The sequence below is a fragment of the Lates calcarifer genome, linkage group LG12, assembly GCF_001640805.2.
Source record: "Lates calcarifer isolate ASB-BC8 linkage group LG12, TLL_Latcal_v3, whole genome shotgun sequence".
In the NCBI taxonomy this organism is placed as follows: domain Eukaryota; kingdom Metazoa; phylum Chordata; class Actinopteri; family Centropomidae; genus Lates; species Lates calcarifer.
In genome coordinates, this window is record NC_066844.1 from 22,560,728 (window position 1) to 22,577,049 (window position 16,322).

Here is a 16,322-nt window from a genome sequence, read left to right on the forward strand (position 1 = left end):
TTGTTCACAGTTGCTCAAACTGACCAGACAAGAAACTTTTATTGAGTACCAAAATTTGTTAATAAAGAGGAAAAAGCAAAAAATTGACTGAAAAATGCAGTAAAAAATTGCTTATTCACCTGTGTGAAGGTGAAGCTTCCTGTCAATCTTCCAGTTTATGTGATAACAGGTAGGAAAAACCATGTCAACACAAATCAACTGACAGGAAGCATCAGCAATACCTCTTTTAGTGCTAACACTGCAAAACACAGTGAGGTTAATCACATGAAACAGTTGGTAACTGCTGCTTAAAATATCGATACATTCATTCACATTTCTGTGTGATTAGTGTGTCGGGAAATCTGATTTTTTTAAATTCGCAAATTTTGCATCCTCTAGCTAAACTAGCATCACAGCCTAGCATAGATTAGCCTAGCCCCACCTGTTTCTAGTTCTTCAGTAATGGGATTGCATTCAATCTTAAACTTAAAAAGTCATTGCCTTGGATTGATCTCACATCCTCATAATAACTAATCAGGTGTTTATCAGAATAAGCTATTTATTCAGATTGTTATCAGCTATTTCTTTGAGCATTTGAATTTTTGCATTTGGCATTAGACTTCATAATTCATTAAGCCTGGTAAAAACTCACATCACAATTACAGAGCAGTTTTCTAACAGTTTGGGTCATTTGACCAGAGACACTTAATTTCTTAAAGTTATTAAGTCTTTTGTCTGGGCAGTTGACTTCAAAATTCACCAGGGTTTAAACCCACAACCTCAAAACGTCTGAGCAGTACTCTAACACCTGAGCCAATTAATCAGACACTCTGGAGGTGTATGTCTTAGGACATTTGAGTGTTTTACTGTAGGTGTTGGACTTCAAATTTATCTAAGCCTCATAAGAATCAAACCCACATCCAGCCTGTTGTTACAGTCATATTGGTTAGATATTTGGTATATCAAGAGTTCAGGCAATGTGGCTGCAGATACACTATCTGGAGCTCCTGATCACTAGCCTAACAGTAGCCCATGTGTATGCATGTCATCTGCTGTCTGCATCCTTATCCCTCCTCCTTACCCTCCCCCCTCTTGCTTCCTAGTTTCTTGGTTTTCACAGGACAGCAGTGTCTTATAATGAACAGCTTAAATTACACTCATGGTAAAATTTTATACACTTTACAACACCCTTAAGAAGATGAAGGCTTTCATGTTCTGTAAGATTAATCCATCAACCCTTGATGATAATGCATTTCACCTCTAATTAACCTCTCATCTGCCTCTGCCTCTGAGTCGTCATGCCTCCTTCCACAGAAGTCTCTCAACATGACGTTAAACATGGTAACAAGCACTGACAGAGAGCAGCTGGGAAATGCCCCAGGCAAGATGATTCAAAGTAAAAAAAGGTTCTAGTGGCCAGAGATTTGTTGAAATTTTATTGGTGGTTAAAACACAAAAACTGTGGGGTATGAATGTGGGGTCATGCTACACAGCTTCAACACTCCAGGCATGAATATACCAAAGGGAAGTGATCTGTGTTTATAGTCTATTGATCTCTGAAATTTCTCTCAGTGCTTGCTTTTCTCCAAAGGGAGGTCAAAGCTACAGCTACAGTGCATCAGAATCAGTGCAGATGGATATTCAGTATTTTGCCCAATGACACTTGAATGCTGCAAGATGTCTGTTTTCACTTTTACAGCCAAAAATATGGTCTTTCAAGTCATTACACAAGCTGCTGCTGAGCGACCCATTCACATCTCTCAAAGTCAAAAAGACCATAAAGAAAAATATGGCTTTGTAATTCAATTCAAGTTTTACCTCTCCCAGAGGAGCAATTAGACTCTGGGCACTCATTGGAAAGACTCAAAAATCACAAAACTAAGCAGCAGATACTGAACAGAAATGCCTCCAAAAATACATGAGCAGGGTCTGGAAAAACAAGATTTTACAAAATTGCCAAGAAAAAACGTTAGTGATGTCAATGTCATAATTATATTTAACAAAATTAATATTAGGTGAGTGATGTAATATCAATGAGAGCACAGTTTTGGCATGTAGAGACATACCAAACTCCGACTGAATCTTTACCCCAATGCTGACCTAAAATGACTTTTGTATGAAGAGGCCTTCTTCAAAACATAGTCACAGTGAATGCTAAATGAATGCCACTTAGGCAATCCCCATTCAGGATAAACACAAATTCCAAAGATCATTTGAGTTAATTCAAAGGGATCTGACTAACATTGATGGTGGATTTAGCTTTTATTATCTGGACTAAGATTGCATAATTACACCAGTGTGAAGGATCCTCTGGTGTAGTAATGCAAATTTCCTCTTCCAAGACTCAATACTTTCTGCTATATAATTGTTATTCTGTTCCAAAATCCCTACAAATCTCTGAACATGCCACTGGATATTGATACAGAAAAATAATTGGCTCATCTGCTCAAACCCACACAAAGTAGCCTGAATATTAAGCATGTCTCTAATTAAGTGCTCACAGTCTATTTAACTTGTACAGGCATTCACACATTTTATGATTTAGCTACTTATAGTTACAGTATTGCATCATATTATTATTATTATTATTATTATTATTATTATTATACATCATAGGCACCTCAGATAAAGGTTATGAGAGGTGTGTACCCTCATCTTGAACCTGCATGTCATGGATATACTGTTCATTCATATTGTGTATTTCTTCAACATCTTGCTTGAATCCAGCATCTGTCGGCTCGCATTAAATCATTTGAACATGCCTGTGTTGCAGTTGCACCACTGATGGCAATCTCCTCTTAACCAAGGGAACGATTACTACTAAAATGACATGCTCCAATCTGATATGGTAATGAAATGTGGAGATTCAAGTTGTGTAATGCTGTAAACACTTAATGTCAAACAGCAAAGATAAAATTCAACTGATGAAAGGATTTTTAAAAATCCAGATTCTTCAGCTGGATTCCTATATCAAGATAATTAAGGCTTGTTGTTTCACTCTCATCCAAAAGAAGTGTTTGATTTTGAATAGAGCAGCAGAACATTCCTTAGACTTCTACAAGGAATCAAATCAAACTCAGAGTAATTTATTAAACTTTGATGCACAGATACCAGTAAATTCTTAACTTATCACTTAAAGAATCCATTATGAAATATAAATTCTTGACTAAAAGTACACCATTAAATAGAAAAACTAAATGTATACTGCCCAGGTAAATACAATCTCAGGGCTTTTATAAGTACCTTTTCAAAAAGCAACAACTTCTGACATTTATCATTTGCTGCTTTTGTGTAGAGTTGTCCAAAAAAAAAAAAAAAAAAAAACTCTGAGCTACATCTACAGTTTAATACACTGAAGAATAGGTTCCTGTCAGTCTAAGTCCCAAAGAAGCAATTTGATACTGTAAATTACTGTAATTTAGTCTGTCAGTCCAATTCAATAAATGTTTTATCTCTCCAACAGCTATGTGTTAAATCCTCAACTTGAGCCTACCATTGTTGTTCCAGACAAGTAAATGAGGACTGAACAGGATTTGCATCCATCTATCAAACTGCTCACACTTTAAAAGATAACAAAAGGCAAAGCACTCTCTCACTCTTCTAAGGTCTTTCATTATTTTGCATCCTTTGCAACTGCTCAAGGACATTTATTTAAGTTACACATGGCAAAAACTAAAGCAGGTATATACTTAAAAGTGGCCCATATACTAATGCAATTTTAGTGGTAATATCAATCTTCAATCTATCTGAGAGCTCATAGGGGGTGCTGAGAGCTGTCAGATAGCGCACTAATGGCCAAAGTCAGCATACCAAAGGTACTGTGGGTCCTTCCAAAATAATAAGATGTCCAAGAAAACACAGGAAGAAATAGGAATGTAAACAGATAAGTTCTCTCTCTAAAATAACAAGACTGTAGGTGTTTATTATGGACACATACTGTCTGAGGGAATTTAGTTAATTATGGAGTTTGGCTCATTTGTGTAAACTCGTCTCTATCCTTGTCTCCTATTATGTCTTTGAGTATATTATATGAACTTGCTGTTAAGTTAATTGCATTCATTTGGCAGAAGTCTTTATCATTTCCTTTTTGATTTCAAGCAAGAAAATAATCACTGCTCTGTTGCTGGGAACAACTGCTTTATCTGGACCATGCAAATTCCATACTAAACTACAATAATGATTATGTAACCTGAGTTCAAGAAGTTTGAAGGAAAATAGACCCACAGTCACACACTGCTCATCTTGATCAGATTAGATCTTTATACCAAGTAAAGCCTTGGATGTGTCACAAGTTTTAGAAGTAATACTGCGCTGCTGATGTAATCAGCAACATGAAAATAAATCTCTAAATGGAAAATTCCTTTAATTTTACACTGTAGGTCTTGTTTTTTGTAGTTTAGGTCATCATTCCTATTGGTTTTGGTAACGTTTCAATTACTAGAACCATCACTAAGGTCTTCAGATGTAGCTACACCAGTGGCCAAAACTTTATAAGAGAGTACACTACAGAAAAGAAAGGCATGAATTAAAACACTAAGATACATTTTAACCAGATGAAGGCTATGGTCATTGTTAATGGGACAACCCCATGTCCCTGTGTTGAGTGATTTAACTTGTTAGGATGGCCTTTGTGAAGCACAATGTGGCACTAAAAACAGCACATCTCCAAGTAATTAGCTCTACATACTACAATCAACCCAAGACTTATTACAAAAGGTGCTGTGAACATTTTATTAAAACAGCTTAGTTTATATTATAAACTGAAGTAGTGAACAAGTGAGATGTCAAGGAGATGGTTTAGTTTACAGTTTAGTCAACTGAAGAACTCCATCTGCTGAAAACAGCTAAGAGATCTGGTAGAATGCTTCGAACCACAAAGTAAGTTGATGTCATGTTGAGTATGTTATAGTCAAGCTCATCAATGAATTTTTAAACTCAACAATCGTGTTTGTGTGTATTTTGCTTATGTTCCATTTTGTTACAAATCCTTGAACTTTTCCTTTGATCTGCCATGAGCATTATATTCTAAACCAGGAACCTTCTACCATTTTATTTTCCCTTACAGCGTTTTCATGGAAGTTTTTCTTTATCACCACTGAGGGTCCATGTTTGGGTAAAGTGGTTTTCAATTATTATCTAATAATGTGGGAATTGTGAGGCCCATTGAGACTATAATTAAGGGCTATAAACTTGACTAATAACGGGCTTCTCTCAGCTGCTACAATGATTGGTCCTATTTAAACAAATTCCAGCCCTATGTTCAAATTTCTCTTTATCCATTTTTGACAAATCAAACATGCACAATAATGCTGCCAAAACGATTGTTGTTTACGTTTTCATATTAGTACAACCGGAAGAAATCCTTTCCGACTATACAGTTACTTTAGTCTTGATGTAGTTAGAAAACCAGAGTGGCAGAGCAGCACTGCATGATAAAATGAAAATTAACTACAGAACATTTGACAGTTTGCAGAACACATACACATGGCGGAGTCTGACAAGGTATCAAACGTGCATCTGGGCTGAATCAATTTTTAAATCACCATGGATTTCACAGATTGTTTTGTCTCCACCTGACACATGTTATTTCACAGGTTAAATTTCAAACACTGAGCCAAAATAAATGGTTCTGAGAAAGAGAAATAAAACAGATAGCTGTTAGCTCTTTGAGAAAATATAAAACAAAATAGTTAAAAAACTTCATTTTCATTTTACTTTATAACAACAGACAAATTATAAAATGGATGAGCAACTTATCTGTATCTTCTCTTATTTATCATTATGAACTTACCAACTATGAATAGTTTTTTTGAAACCTTTTTTGGGGTGGGGGTGTCATATACTCTCATGGTTTTCTTCCAGTTTTACATAGTTGTACTGTATTTCATTTGTGCTGTCTTATGGTTTTATGCCACTAAAAATTACCAGTCGGCATCACAATAAGTTTGTAATTCTTTGTTTTTACAAGCGCAGACTTCAAAAACCTCCAGAAAATGAGGTAGTCTACAATAATTATTGTCTCATCAGGTTATGGTGTTGCATATAGCCCTGAAACTAATTTGTAAAAGTCCATGAGCAAATGGAAATATGCTCCCCCAGAGGGAAATCTGATACGAACATGGACTAATATGGGCATTTCCCTTTTACCATGGGCAACCCTTCAAACTTGCCTCTGGCTGATTCCTGGTTTAAGTGAAATTAGTTACCCCACTGGCTTTAACAGTTTTTTTGGGGGGGGGAGTTAACACTCCTGCCATTTTGTCCTCTAGGGTGACCTTAATGAGAGCTGCAATGAGAGGCAGAGTAGTTCATGTTGAGCACTCAGTGCTGAGGGTTAATTCGCCTCTGTGGGTCTGCTACTCTGACTTCTTGGAGGAATCGGACTGATTTCTCAGCATGACATTCAGATTGGTTATCCTTTCTTAGGTAGGTTTGGAGGGGTTTGGATATTACAAAAAGGCTGTCACGGTTGTACAGGGCATTTGAAATATGAGTGAATGGAGATCTGGACATGGGATGGGGACGTTATGCATTTAGCAGAGATTTATGACGTTTAAAATCTGTTTCACCTTGTGTTGGACAGATGACAAATACTCTCTTCAACATTACAACCCAGACACAGACAAATAAGGTGACTGTGATACATACTGAAAGGCGAAGACTCTGTGGATCTCCCCTGGAGACGGTGTATACATAGAATCAATGATATAACTGTCTGCTTCACTGGTTCCCAAAACAAAGCAGGGATCAGGAGCCACTCAGTCCTCTCCTGCGGTTTCAAGCAACAGTGACACCCCTGCTAATTAAGCCAAAGACAAACATCATTGGAGAGGAAAGAAGTAAGGATGCAGTAGGATCAGAAATGTGTTGTATAACAAGCATGCCATATTGATACAAATCCAGCAACGTCTGTCAGTGTGTCCCCGCTTTTGTCTGAGGAGAGAGACAACCAGAGTCAGAAGCACCATGTCTAGGACTCCAGGCAAGCTCTGTTTTCAATCAAGGACAGTTCCCAAAAGTGTTCCTGTTCACTCTCCCATGCACATACACATAAAGACCACCTCCCCTCCTTATGTGTTTACACTCTTGCTTGCTTTGACCTGGGGTTTCCACAAGGACTGGGTTTATTGAATTAAACTCACCCCAGTTACTTTTCTTTCAAACAAAACAATCAATTTGAAAGCTACAGATTTGTTGCATGCTTTGAAATTGCAAATAACAGAGGAATCCCATGTGCCCAAGCTCCTAAACTGAGCCAGCCAAACAATAAACCAAATATGAGGGAAATTCTCGACGACTGAGCTGATAGGTTAGCGAACAGACAAACATCCAGTGATTTAGTAGGAAAAAAGTGCCTATTTATGCATTTTTGGGGATCATTTATACAGCTGCTAATTCAATACTCACACCACAGAAAGAGTCCAAAAGTTTTGCTTTGCACACTGTGCACAAAAATGTGACATGTATTTGGGACTACAAGGGCAACTAATACTGGAAGATACTGCATCTATTATGTAACCCAAAGTGCTTACATGCAAAATTACTGAATGCCCCTAAAAGATTATTAAATTGTAAAATGCATTTTACAATGTACCTTCAAACATGTTACAAAGATGAAAGCACTGGTTTAAGAAAAAAAGAAAAATAAATAGAAACATAATGTGGATTAAAATTACAAACTAGAAATCGACCTGAACATTGGCTACAATTAAAAAATTATGTTTACATCTGCTTGTAAACATAATTACTTTTAAACAAAATTGCCTCTATTTTTTTAAAAAAATGGAAAGAAAACTATTACACAAAACAGTACTGAAGAAAATTATTCAAGTGTTCACTTCATAGTCCTCTCATTTCTGTGGTAACCTGATGAAATTAAGGCCCCATGTCACCATGGACCACAGGACTACAAAATATGATAAAATACTCAACATTTATTCAAACTATGACACATGAAGTAAACAGTGCAACACTTCAGAAAATCACAAAGAAGTGAGAGAGGAATGTGCAGAAAAAATAATTTCCTGATACGCCTGAAAATCTGTCAAAAGTTTATTTGCATTGATCTGTTCAGTGAGAGAGATTTCTTTCTCTCTCCTTCCACATCCTCCATCTCTTCTTACATTTTACGTCGTCGTTTTCCCAGAACAGGCGATGGAGCTGCATCGTCTCCTCTGGAGCTGGATGTTCGCTTTTGGACTGGGGTCCTTGCTGTCTCTCTATCAAAGAACATTTTCAGAGATGACCTTTTAGTCTTCTGAAAACAGACTAAACAGAATATCCAAAATTTCTTTTTAACAGTGAACAATAATGTTTTGAACATTTTGCTTTTGTATATGCATTAACAGGAAAAATAACACAAATTGTAGTTGAGGTACCAGGCTTTTATAATGCTACTATTTCAAAGCATACACTTATCTGACCAGGTGCAATGTGACCTATTTTGTTGTGAGACATCCAAGTATTTCTCTTTTGCTGCACTGCTGTTCACGTGTGTATATTTACTGTGTACTGCCTGGCTGCTGCACACAATATATCAAAGCCAAAAAAGATTAAAGCAGTAACTTACCTGCTGTTCACTACTGGAATGCGCATCAGTCTCAGAGGACTGTCTCAAAGCCATAAAACTATGCATTATTTTTATGAATCTACAGTACAAAAGGTGAAAACTGAGTCTTTTTAAACTTGCCATCTTTTCTCATGCCATCTACCAACAGACATGAATGCATATGCTCAGAAAACTCACCATACTAATTTTAGAAGATGGAGGAAATCTTACAATTCAATCACTTCTAAAATTAAGGGTTTTTCTGGTTAGGACGATTACCAATTCTGTTGAATTAGGACCATCTATTTGCCTGCAGATGCCTCCATGTAACCGGCAGTTTACACAGTCAGTTTAAATCAAAAGCCCCTTTACTTTGACCAGCTAATTCAGAGGAGATACTGTTAATTCTGCAGACTGCAATCAGCTAATGGAAAAGAGAGGGAGGTGTAGAGCCTGAGTGCATTCACACTAGATTATGATGCTGCTGAAGTGATAGAAGTATCACCTCGACTCTAACCTGAGCAAGACTGCTTGACACCACTCCAAGAAATACATTACAACTGACTAAGTGGTTGCTCACACCAGCAAAAATCACTTCGATATAACTTTGTGTGTAGAGTTAAAACAAAAAGTAAATGTTTATGCTGACAAAAAGCTCTTACACCAGTGCATCCAACTGAATGACAGGCAAAATGTTTCCATTTTGGGGCCATGGCTACAAAGACATATTTCTTACCAGGACATTAAGTTCTTTGTAAAATCACAGACAACTTTGGGCTAACTGCTGAGCAGATGTTGTGTGTTTATTAATAATATTGTACGCTGTGTTGACTCTCACATCACAACTGTCTTCCTGCATAGACAAAACTAGGACTTATCCTCTCGCTCTCTGTGGACAAATTGGCCAGCCACAACATGGGAGCTCACATAGAACGTACAAACAGAAATCCCTGATCCATTTTGTCCATTGACAGTTCCAATAAAGTTAATTAAAACAAGGCAACCGTGTCCTCAGATATTTTGACAACAAAGAGAAAGGCACCATCACTTGCAATTCAGTTATGAAGAGGAGAGCAGGAAGAAAAAAAATAGAAGAAAAATATGGAACCACAGATGTCTGGAAGTCGCTACAGACAGTATGATCTCTTGACTCTGCTGTGAAGTTCAGTTTTCTGTCACATCACCGATCTCTGTCAAAACGTTGGCAGCGAGAACGTGTAAAATACTAACAAATGCCAAAAATCCATCTGATCATCTGACAGCCAGATTGTTGTTCTTTCTAGCAATTAACAAAGCATTTGAGCATCAATTCTAAGATTAATTCTAAGATATTGGTATTCCCTGTTTTTACTCTGAAGGAAGCCTTACTCAGGAACACATCTGGACTGAGTGCGCAATGCCTCTGAATAGGCTGTTTTCCCGTTATGGATTATCTATGGCAACATCAATATTCTTTGCTACCATGTGATCCCTGTTGGGCTCCACAGCTCACCATGTAGTTTTAAGTTACAGCCTCATTACTGAAGCACCTCTGACATAAACTGGTGGACACTCTAAGATCTCTTCCATAACAAATGTTCAGATAAACTGGCTAAGAAACCAAAGGGGAGCCCTAAAACCATAAGGTCTTGCATGTGGAACCACTTACAGCTTCCATGACGGGATCTCTTCAGCTGACTTTTCCACAGATGTATATCACCCTCCAGCCAGTGACAAGGTCCTATGTCTCTTTATCTTGACTCTATTGACTGGAAAAACCAAATTCCAACACTGGAATTTGGGTCAGAAGTCCATGTGTGGGTAGTCAAAGGATGGAGAGATGTCTAAGTATGATGGATTACTGGTATGCAGGCAGTGGGCCTTTGTACAACAGTGTGAATCAGGAGTCAGGACTAAAAACAATCAACAGTTAAGCTGTCATCTTTGCCAGACTCTGACAAGGGCTGGAGGATAGAGATAAAGCCTCGCCTGATGGAAAGAAAACTTCCTCTCACACATCTTACAAACACAGATTTGACTTCCGCCCATTGAATTGATGAAGCATTCAAAGGTCCAACTACTGGCGCATATAGGCCCCGGACTCAATTCAAACCACTGGTGCACCCCCAAATACCGATGTACTACGACTATATCCAGTAAAGTGCTGTGGGTTTGGATTTAACCTCAGGGTCTTTTGGACAGAGAAGAGTAGTTTAGTTTAACTACAACATAATGCAGACTGGCATGATTTTTTTTAGACAATATCATTCAACAAAATGAAAAATACCATAAGGAGTGCAATATGTCATGTATTAACATGAAAAACTTGTTTAGTGAGCACCAAGATATCTTAAAATTTTATCTGCATCTTTCATTCAACAAGTAAGTAGACATGGATTGAACCAGAACTGGTTAACAAGTTTACTAGAAATGCAATTCTAATTACTTTTGTTTATTACATTTGTCCACCTTGTGACAAGTTTTAATTTAGCAGCACAAAGCGTAACCAGCGACCGAAATGAGAGGGAGAAAAACTGCATTGCTGTGTAGTCAAAGCAGCACCACACTGTGTAACTCAAGGGTATGATTCTGTGTCTTAGTGCGTGGCTCGCGAGTGAATGAGCTCTGGCTCAGAGCGGTTGTTTATGAGTCCTACGGGTGCAAAACTGTGTGTGACTGTCTTACCGCACTGCCAAAATCTCCTGACAGAGATGACAGCAGTAACAGCCTAGTAACAAAATGATCGAGAAAAAAACATCAGAACAGAATTTATGTATTTGGAGAGTGCCTGAATATTAAGCCCAGTTGACACAGCTATAATTGACCTAAAATATGACTGCCACTATTCCTGGACACTTAGATTTATTACTGACATAACTCAGTTTCTGATGAACAGATTTAATTCAATAAAAATTTATTTTTGGGAATGGTTAAGTTGTCAAAACAATCATCAGGAGCTGAGAGACAACAACTGCAAGAAAAATTTGTTGACAAGAGTAACTCAATGAGCAGTGCTATCTTGCAGCCTCTGATAGCAAGTGAATTTCCCAAACTTCCTCAAGGAAGATCAGGGAAACTCCACCATATACGGTAAATTCCAGAGTCCTATATCATTTTCAGATGCAAGATAAGAACACAAATCATATCTACAACACAGGCAGAGATATAGTCATATAATATGGAACCAATCTATGAGAGAGCTACTGTACTTGTCTGCTCCAACAAAACAGGGTATACACTCACAGATGGTCCTTTAACTTCTAACACAGACTGCTGCATAGAGAAAAGAGTGGAATATTATCCATGTGCATCAGTGGCAGAGTGGGATTAAAAATGGATCTAGAAATGTAATTCACATATGCACACCCACCTGTAGTGAGTCCAGGGATCTACCTGTGGAACAAATTATAACTACAGATATAGATCCCTGTTTTCCCAAGAATGCGAGGCGTAGCTCAGAGAGATATATAAGCACATAGTATATTTGTTCATTACTGTTTTCCAGTGGAAAGCTCAGATAGTACATGTGTATGCCCCAAACTGTCTGTTACAGCACTCTCAGTTCGGTAAATGACTTGTTTTTGTTCTGTGCAGCCTATGAAATGAATGATTGCAGTGTTAATAGTCTCATACAGACTACTTACACTCTACATTTCAAACTGTGCGAAACAAATTCAAGTGGCACAGTATTTATCAACTTGCACAAAGAACAGCAATCCTGACAACAACAGTATGTTGACATCAAGTCTATGTATCAACACAAACCTGCAATTGCTTGTCATGGCAAACAGACTATAGAGGCCAAGAAAGAATGTGATGAAAGTCCTGTATCAAACATGTATTTGTAGCACAGTGGAAAACAAAAATTGCATTACTTTCCTAGACAGTAGCAATGACAGAAACACTTACTCAAAGTTCCTGGCAGGCTCTGGACCAAAGATGTCAGAAATAGAACTGTAAGGGGAGAAAGAGGAAGAGGAGGGAAAGAAAGGGAGAGGACGTCATTTACAGAAATCAACTGATACATGGTATTTGCTGTTTCAACAAACAAACTCACTGCACTTGTTCACTTGTTCCTGAATAACTGCCCTAAAAGCTAGCTGTGTCAAAACAGACTATTTAAGACTAATGAGGAGGTACTATTACTGTATTATACATCCTACAGACTGACAGTTGGCAATGGCAAAGTTATGATACTGACAAAGTCAAAAAACTTACGGCCCTGGATGTTAGTTCAAAAGCAGTAAAAATCTACATATCTGATTTTTCACACTACCAAATGCCAAAATGGATCCTCGCTTCTCTGCCTGACTTCAAGCTAGAGGCTATAGTTGCATGAGGTTGCCTCAGGCAAAGACTTCATAACAAGCTAGAGTGCATGCAATATATAAGAAGTACAACTCTCTTTTTCCCTTCAAGCTCTCAGACAGTGAGATCTGGAAGTTAAGGATTTTACACTGTCTATACAGCTCACCACAAAAAAGGTTGTTGATATTCTTATTTTTGCAGTTTAAAGTTATAATATCTACTTGTAAATGATAGGATATTGGGCAATGCAGCAACAACAACACAGACAACCACTCTGGATTTTGCATATACACATTTTGATGACTAAGAGCATAAGGCTCATCCTCAACATAAAGTACAGTGATGGCAGGATCATCAAGACACTAATGGCCTTGAGCATTCAGTCAAATCAACACTGAATTGCCTTTCAAAGCATATAAAGGTTTTTAATATGTCTAGCCAACATACAGATTGATTGTTTGTTGAAAGAGTAATAAACTGTATGAATTTTAAAAACTTTCAAATATAGGGTCAGTGATAATACAAAACATTGCAGGAGGGACTCAATACAAAAAGAGTACAAAATTAGAGATGAGCAACAGGTGAGTTGTTGTGAATTAGCAGCAATAGTAGAATTATTTTGCTACTAGCAAACTATTTTCCCAGACAGCCTTCTAACACTACTAAGTTGCCCAGCTCTGTCTCTCTCCGTGCCTCAAGTACACTTGTACTCAGAACAGGATGCTGTGCTGAACTGATTTGGTGCATGTATTGTAAAGCTGGTCTCATTTCTCATGTGTATTCATGCTCTGTTGGTGCTTCAAATAAAAAGTCTTCCACACCAGAGATAACAAAATGACTACTCTATTCTTACATGAAAATGATAAGGGTGTTCTGCCAGCCGGTTTATACCCGGCTGGAGTTCTTCTGTTACCATCACCTCTGTCCTCCATGGTCGACAGGCTATTGTCGCTTAGCAACCTTAATCATGTTTGTTTTTGTGTGACACCTTGAGGTCGTTTGAATCACTGATGTGGACTTTTTGATTTCATTTGCATATTAAAGTAACACTCCTGCCATCCTGGTGGTTAATACTACTGTTGTAGTACTGTTGTGATTTTAAAAAGCACAGAGAATAATATTCTTTTCAGGTGTCCAGTGGCTTAAAAGAAAAAACTAAATAAATTGGCAAATGATTAGTTGCTTCTACTCATTCCAGTAAACCTGCTGTGCAGATTAGGAGCATAATGTGAGAGGCAGCGTTTAGAAAAGATAATATCTTCTACCATCATTCCTTTTTAATATCAACTGTCACAGACACTTAAATATGTGTAAAGATATTTCTTTATAGAACAGCACAAAAGCCAGATATTCCAAATTCAAGAATGAGACATGAATTGGGTTCATACTGTTATCATTGTGGAGTTAAATACAGATTACTATATAAATTCAGCATACAGGCTGCATTAACAAATAATTAATAAAAAGGAAGATGGAAATTATGGTCTCACTTGACCAAGAAACATGGAAAAAATCTGGTTTGTAGGGCAAAGTATAATCTAACCTGACCTTTGATCCACCACTTGTAAAACAAAATGCCATATTCAAGGTTCAGCATGCAGGTTAATCCAACTAGCACAGCTCCAGTGATTTAAAGAGGCACATTTGAAGTTTGACCCTGTGCCTAGGCTTCATGAATCCTTAAAGAGAGAGGTTTGGGCTGAAGAGAGGATCTACCATTTTATGCAATAGATCCAGCTATTCATCACCAGCCAAGTACAAATTAACAGGTGCACAGTCAATCAACAAATGCATCACAATGATATAACCCATATTGGTATCAATTACAGGAAAGTAACAGAATCATCAGCCTGCGATGTATCAAAATTGACATGTTCTGATGCACCCACTTCATAGTTATTCTCAGACTTTCTGTCTTCACGGAAATTACTTTTGACAGCTGCTAGAAAATGAAGATGAACCTGTGGCATCCAGGTGTTGGTTATACACTTGATGTTAAAATGATTAAGGGCACTCTCAGTGAAGTAACCTTCACAAAAATGTCATGTAAAAAGAGAATTAAACAAAATCAAAGGGCTGTCATAGCTGCTAGAGATGGGGTTTTCCCCTGGAGAGCTGCTGTAGTTAAAGGCTGTCTTAAAAATAGATTATTGTTGGTCTTGCACACCTTTTAGCAAACACTGGGTTATCCCCTTTGGAATTGCCACAGGCTGCATCTTTCTGATTGCTGGTAAAAAAAAAAAACTTTACCAGTAGTATATTTCAGCAGATCTTGAGTAAATAAGGCATAAAGACATACTTTGAGTCCTTCTAAGCATCCACTGTACAAGAACATGTTAAGTGTTTATTAATGTACAGTATTTGTCAGGTAAGTATAACTTCTACAAAGACATATTCTATACCTTATACCTTATCTCAACTATGAATTATCATTCATAAACCAGTCACCATGTGTGCATCTGCACAGGAGGAGTTAAAGTCATTAACAACAATTCCTGCATCCATCTGTTGACAGCACAGATCAATATCAGTTTTAATGGTGCAGTGAAGGAGCTTGTCTGGTTTCTGAGTCCCAGATGTAGTTTCAGCAACTAGGCTTCATTTAGAGAGCAAGTGATCTGTGCTGTTTGTAATTATATTTCAAACTATGACTGGGTTAAGACTGCACACATGCATGACTTCACACTAAAGCTCTTTGTACTTAATTAGGGGGAAAACAGACCTGAAAAATAGCAAATGATCAGTTTAGAATTACAAAAACAAAAATGACAGCGAATGTTAATTGTGTGTCTATTATGTTCTGACTTACACTCAGTATCACCAACCCACAGCTTTCAAATGGAATACACAGCTTTTGCCATTTAATTAGAAATTCGCAACAAACAACATTCAGATTTAAGAAATATTCTAACAAAAACTGATTTAAAGCTGATAATGATTCCTCTTGTTAAAAGGTAGGGTGTACCGCCCTGCAGTGTCACAATACAATATAAGTTAAGTGACTGTATAGGAGGAGAGCATAAAGGCTGAGAATGTCCAAGGCCCATGTGGTGTGAAAGGAAGTGATAATTACTCCCGCAGTGAATCTTCAAGGTTCAAACAGAAATCCTCTGTATTATAGAGTGCATGATTCAGACACATTCCTTCCTCTTGTTTTTATAACAAGGATGTACTGCCAATAGGAGGATTTCATAAAGCTAAGCTCAAATTATTTTTTCTGAAACAAATTACAGTCAGGTGCATTGCCTGGATGTGACCATGATACAATATACTGTATGTGAGTGCCAATTTAATGGCTGCCTGTGCTTAGTGGACTTTCTCATTCCATGTGAAACTTTGAAGTTACCTATGAATAATAGCACTTACTTTCACCTAATGAGAGACTCGTTGTTTATTGTAATTTTGCTGTATTGTAGTATGTTCTCCGAGCTGGATTTGCCAATTCTCCTAATGTCCTTGATATCAGCTACATGAGGGATGTACAGGTTTTAGGGACAAGAACTGGCAA

General features: G+C 37.5%; 1 protein-coding gene across 4 annotated transcripts in view; it reads right to left on the bottom strand.

The window, feature by feature from the left end:
- rad18 (RAD18 E3 ubiquitin protein ligase) overlaps positions 1–16,322 on the bottom strand; it is a 51,118-nt gene that overhangs the window by 18,663 nt on the left and 16,133 nt on the right. The window contains exons 12-14 of one of the 4 annotated variants that reach the window (XR_007814235.1): positions 12,416–12,460; positions 8,103–8,198; positions 6,628–6,912 (exon numbers count right to left, since the gene is read on the bottom strand). Coding sequence is in view for 2 of the 4 variants with exons in the window: in XM_018681309.2 (XP_018536825.1) it covers positions 6,801–6,912; positions 8,103–8,198; positions 12,416–12,460 (253 nt within the window). In the remaining 2 variants the exon portion in view is untranslated. Of the gene's footprint in view, positions 1–2,627; positions 6,913–7,893; positions 8,199–12,415; positions 12,461–16,322 lie in introns of those variants that run through there. The other 3 variants (XM_018681309.2, XM_018681313.2, XR_007814236.1) reach the window with 3 other exon arrangements.